General features: G+C 35.9%; 1 protein-coding gene across 1 annotated transcript in view; it reads left to right on the top strand.

The window, feature by feature from the left end:
• Positions 1-6,000, top strand: part of LIMCH1 (LIM and calponin homology domains 1) — a 232,811-nt gene that overhangs the window by 204,832 nt on the left and 21,979 nt on the right. The window contains exons 22-23 of the mRNA XM_044681742.1: positions 2,975-3,003; positions 4,678-4,761. Coding sequence (XP_044537677.1) covers positions 2,975-3,003; positions 4,678-4,761 — 113 coding nt within the window. The remainder of the gene's footprint in view (positions 1-2,974; positions 3,004-4,677; positions 4,762-6,000) is intronic.

The raw sequence follows: 6,000 nt of genomic DNA, 5'->3' as shown, positions 1-6,000 counted from the left end.
CAAAAGGAAGGAAGGAAGGAAGGAAGGAAGGAAGGAAGGAAGGAAGGAAGGAAGGAAGGAAGGAAGGAAGGAAGGAAGGAAGGAAGAAAGGAAGGAAGTTAGGAAGGAACGAAGGAAGGAACAAAGGAACAAAGGAAGGAACAAAGGATGAAGGAAGGAAGGAAGTTAGGAAGGAATGAAGGAACAAAAGAAGGAACGAAGGAAGGAAAAGAATTTTTCAGGATGGTGAAATTATATTGCTAGAAGACTTAGTATGGCAGGTTTTTCATCATTATATAATATTGTCATTGTATCTTAAAAAGATAACTCATGTATTTCAATTAATGTTCATAAAATATAAAGTGACCTATTAATAAATATGAAAAGGAGAGCCAAGATTAAAACAAAAAAAGGTACAAACTTATTCAATCACACATTCAAAATATCTTTTTGAATAAGAAAAATACTTCCATATTAGTGTTAAAGATGTGGAAGTTTCATCATGAAAAGGTAGCTTGACATTATTGAAAGTGTGTCAGATTTTATATCAGGGAAGCTAAATTCATTCCCACCTCTGATACTTTCTAGCTCTGAACAATCCACTTAGTTTCTCTAGGCCTCAGTTTTCTGCACTTGACCATCTGTGTATTGAGATTTCAGGGAATCAGGCCAGTATATCAAGATCCATCATGAGGCTGAAAAAAATATTTCAAGGACTTAAACTAATTCTCATTCTCTGTCTCTGTCTCTGTCTCTGTCTCTCTGTCTCTCTGTCTCTCTGTCTCTCTCTGTCTCTCTCTCTCTCTCTCTCTCTGTCTCTCTCTCTCTCTCTCTCTCTCTCTCTCAACTCTCTCATCATTTATCCTTTGATCATTTATCAGTTGTGGAATAGCTCTTATTTTTATAAATGTGATATGGTCATATTTAGTATACATTTGGGAAATGAGGCTTTCATCAGAGAAACTTGCTGTAAACACTTTTTTGATATTACTTCATTATCTATGGTACCTTTTAGCATAATGTAGCTTCCCTCATTATCTCTTTTAATCAGGTCTATTTTTGCTTTCTCTTTGATATCATGATTGCACTTCCTGCTCTTTTTTACTTCAGCTGAAACATATTAGATTCTGCTCCAGGCCTTTATTTTAACCCTTTGTGTGTCTTTCTGTTTCAAGTGTATCTATTGTAATAACATATTGTTGGATTCTAGTTTCTAATCCAGTCTGCTATCTGCTTCCATTTCATGGGTGAGCTCATCCCATTCATATTCAAAGTTATGATTACTAATTGTGCACTTCTTTTTATCCTGTTTTTTTCTGTTTCTTCCTCTCTTTTTATCCTGTCTCCTCAAAAAAATCTATTTTGCCTCTAACCACTGCCTCCCTCAATCCATCTTCCTGTTTATCATCCCCACCCCTTTCTCTCCTCCTCTTCTCCTCCTATTTCCCTTATTGGATAAGTTACATTTTTATACACACCTGTGGGGTGGGGGGGTATGTGTATTCTTCCTATGAGAGTGAGGTTCAAGCACTGAGGCAATTCTTATTTGAATGAGGTTCAAGCATTGCCTGTTACCTCTCCACTCCATCATAAAAGATCTTGCTTGTGTACCTCTTTTATGTGAGAAAATTTTCCTGATTCTACTTCTCCCTTCCCCCTTCTCCTAACATATCCTTCTCCCCCCACCAGAGATCATTCCAACACAATTCACACCCATACTCTCTTCGTCTATATAAAACACCTTTTAGCTGTCTTAATAATGATAAAGTTCTTAGGAGTTACAGGTATCATCTTCCCATAAAGGAATGTACAGAAATGAACTTTATTAAATCCCTTATGATTACTCTAATGTTTATATTTTTATGCTTCTCTTGAGTCTTCTGTTTGAGTGTCAGATTTTCCATTCAGCTCTAGTCTTTTCATCAGAAATGCTTAAAAGACCTCTAGATGTCCATTTTTTTACCCTGAAGGATTAGACTCATTTTTGATGGGTAAGTCACTCTTTTGCCTTCTGGAATATCACATTCCAATTCCCTTTCTCCTTTAACATAGATGCCACTTGTATGATATCAACTATGGCTCCATGGTATTCAAATTGTTTCTTTCTGGTTACTTGAAGTATTACTTCTTTGCTACAGAAGATTTGAAATTTGTCTATAATATTCCTGTGAGTTTTCATTTTGGGATTTCTTTCAGGAGATGATGTGTGGATTGTTTCAATTTCTATTTTACCATCTGTATCTAATACACGAGGGCTGTTTTCCTTGATAATTTCTTGAAATATGATGTCTAGGCTCTTTCTTTGATCATAGTTTTTAGATAGACTAATAATTCTTAAATTATCTCCATTTGATTTATTTTCCAAAATGAGATATTTCACATTTTCTTCTATTTTTTCATTCTTTTTTCTTTGTTTTATTGTTTCTTGATGTTTCATGAAGTCATTTGCTTCCATTTGTCCAATTATAATATTTATGAAATCGATTTCTTCAGTGAGATTTTGTACCTCCTTTTCCATTTGGTAATTTCTGCTTTTTAAGAAGTTCTTTTCAGTGTATTTTTGTGCCTCTTTTACCATTTTGCCAATTTTGATTTTTAAGATGTTATTTTCTTCAGAATTTTTGTATTTCTCTTACTAAGCTATTAATTTTTTTTCATAATTTTGTTGAATCACTCTCATTTCTTTTCCTAATTTCTTCTCTACCACTCTATCCCCTCCTTTAATTCATGAATTCTTGCTGACATTAGCTCTAATTAGCATTATTCCTTGAGGCTTTGTTTATAGCTATTTTCACATTGTTGTCTTCTTCTGAGTTTATGTCATGGTCTTCACTGCCACTATAATAGCTGTTTATGGTCAATTTGTTGTTGTTTGTTCATTTTTCCAGCCTAATTCTTGACTTTGGATTTAATGTTAAAGTTGGACTGTGTTCACCTAGGTAGGAGAGTAAAAGTACTCTCCCAACCTTTGACTTTTTCATGCTGCTGTTTTCAGAACTAATTCTGAGGATCTGCAAGTTTCTGGTGCTTCTAAGGTTGTATGAATCTTGGGAGAGGTGTGGTTACTGCTCTCCTGGACTATGCCCTCATCTTTACACAGCAAGAACCTCTGTTCCCCTGAAGCCATAAGTGTTAGTGCTAGGCCTTTGAACTCTTGTGACCAACCACCAGCATTCCTCTGTGCCTTGAAAGCATAACCCAGAACTATATATAAGCAATAGAGTTGCCAATCTCTTTCGGACCAGTGATCTAACCTCTTTACCCTCTCTGAGCAGAGAGTTTCCAAAGCTGCAACTGTTTCCACTATTGCTGCTGCAATGTGTATGGACAGGGATCCCCAACAGGCCTTCATCCCACTATCATAGACTTCTGCCAGCCTCTTAAGTTATTTTGAACCAAAAAAAAATATCTCATCCCTAGCTTTTATGGACTCTGCCACTCCAAAGTTTCATTTGAGGCATTATTTTAAATCATTTCTAGAGGAATGTTGGGATGGTTCAGCCTGAGTAGCTGTCCCTAATCCACCATATTGGTTCCACTCCTCTAATGTACTTTTGTTTTTTTTAAATGGTACCACTTGAATAGAGAATGGTCTTCCCACTTGAATAGAAGATAATAAGTATTTTAACAGATTTAGACACAACTAGTTTTAAAATACTTTCTAAAAGATAAGCTTTGTTTCCTCTGAAATCATATAGCACATTTTTTCTGCCACTCATGGCATCTATCACATGTTAGCTTTTATCGTAGTGATCTGTTTGCATGTTTATCACTTTTACTAGACTGTAAGTTCCTAGAGACCAGGAACCATATCTTATTCATTTTTATATTAATCATAGTGCCGAACACAGTGCTTTTCTATATGATAGCTTCTACATAAATGTATTTCAAATAAGTGATCAAAGATCAATCCTGGTGATGTTTTTATGGTTCTTTTTATTGCTCCCTCTTTGAGGAGGGTTTAGTTGTCCTTCCAGAATGGCCAGTCTTTTCTTGTATTCATCATCTTCTTTCTTTCTTATAGGCTCACTCATTCACTGTTTTCTCTCTCTCTCTTTCTCTCTCTCTCTCTCTCTCTCTCTCTCTCTCTCTCTCTCTCTCTCTATCTCTCTCTATCTCTCTCTCTCCCCCTCTCCCTCTCCCTCTCCCTCTCCCAAGAACTTGACATGACTTATTCATGCCAAAGTTCCCACTCAAATTCCACATAGATTAACTCAACTCACTCCATGACCAGCCAGTAAAAATTTCTCTGCTGAGTTTAGCAAAATTTTAGTTATATGCTGTGTTTCTTTTGTGTTACTGTATTTATAGACAGCAGATAAGATTGGTCTGATATGTGTGACCTGACCTGGGATCTGTGTTCTGAATGTACATCCTATGTCCAGAAATATTAACAGATTTTAAATGTCATTCCTATGGGGGATGAAGCGAAGGCCATTTCGTGCCAAGAGCTAATTACTCTATGCATTCATTAACTCATAAAAGGTGCATTGAATCCAGCCTGCATCTTGGAAGAAAACCAAAGTGGGGCAAAACACAAAAGCTTTTAACCAACCAGGAAAGGCCTTTAGAAATGTTAAAAACTTAAGCTTCAGCATTTTTACTTGGGTGTTAGACTAAAGCTTAATTGTGTGCATTTGGCCCTGACTGCTCTTGAGATATATTGCTGGATTCTGATTATGGTTTTCTTTTTCTAAGCGTTCCAACTTTTGGGCATGGGATCCAGAGGAGGAGCGCCGCCGGCAGGAGAAATGGCAACTTGAGCAAGAACGTTTGCTTCAGGTATGGCTGGGTTTTGTTTATCAGATGTTCTGTTTGGTTTTTTAATTCTGCTTTTCATTTTCTTTCTCTTCCACTCAGTAGTTTTTAATCTGGGCCTGAAAAGTCATAAAATCATAGATTTAAAGCTAGAATGGACCTCAAGCCCTTTGTTTTACAGATGAGGAAACTCAGTCCTAGTGAGATTCAGTGACTTGTCTATAGTCACAAAGCCAGTGAGTGTCCAAGGTAGAATTTAAATTAAATTCTTTCTGATTCCAAATCCAAATCTGTATACATTATATCTTGATGCCTCTCAGAGTAAAATCTCTAAGGGTAAGATCATAGTCTTATCAGTTGACCAGTCTGACATTTTATCATCACAGATATCGCTATACATCATTTCATATTTAGAAGAACCAGTGAGGAAATCCATATATTAACATTTCGTGGTCAAACCAGGTCCTCATCCTATTAATAACTGATTGAATCTCTTCTCCTTGGTCACTAATCAATTTCCAGCCAAGAGAGCAATAGAAATCAGTTTCCAAACAGATGAGTGAAAATTTTTGTGAAATGGTCTCAGTCCAGGTTCTGGTGAAAAAATGTTCTGTTTAGAAAAAACTCCACTGTTCCACTTTTCTTCTAATTAAAAAAAAAGTTGGGTAGTCTTTAATAAGGAAGCTCACATGAATCCTACTTGTTAAATGCCTATTATTTGGATTAATGGGCATTCAGGAACCAGCCCTGGAAATATCATGCCTTCCAACCTTTGGATTAATTTCTTCTCTATCCTCTCATAGGAAATGAATATTGAATTTCTTTTTTTCTTTTTTTAATTTATTTAATATTTTATTTTTTTAGAAACATTTTCCATGGTTACATGATTCTTGTTTTTACTTTCCCCTTCGCCCCCCCTTTATGAACACTGAATTTCAAAAGCATTATCTTCTGTACTTTTTTGCATATTATCCCATCAACTCATAGCATTTGTAGATTTTAAAATTAATATTCAATATCTCCAAAGTATAATATTTATAAAGATTTATTAATGCTTAACTAGAGAGCAAGAGAAAACAAGCAGTGCTTACTCAAGCCACTCACCTTGAAGAGAGAGCACAAGGGCAGAGAAACCACAACTATATACAGGCATTGTAGCAATGCACCTGTACGAAAGGCAAAAGGAATTGTGGGTAATACAGAAAGGAAATTTGGGTAATGTAGTTTTCGGGATTCAAGATAATTCTAGCTATACACATTCCA

This window comes from Gracilinanus agilis, chromosome 6 (assembly GCF_016433145.1).
Source record: "Gracilinanus agilis isolate LMUSP501 chromosome 6, AgileGrace, whole genome shotgun sequence".
Taxonomy (NCBI): Eukaryota; Metazoa; Chordata; class Mammalia; order Didelphimorphia; family Didelphidae; genus Gracilinanus; species Gracilinanus agilis.
The sequence above is the reverse complement of the archived record's forward strand: the minus strand, read 5'-3'. Positions and strand labels throughout refer to the sequence as shown.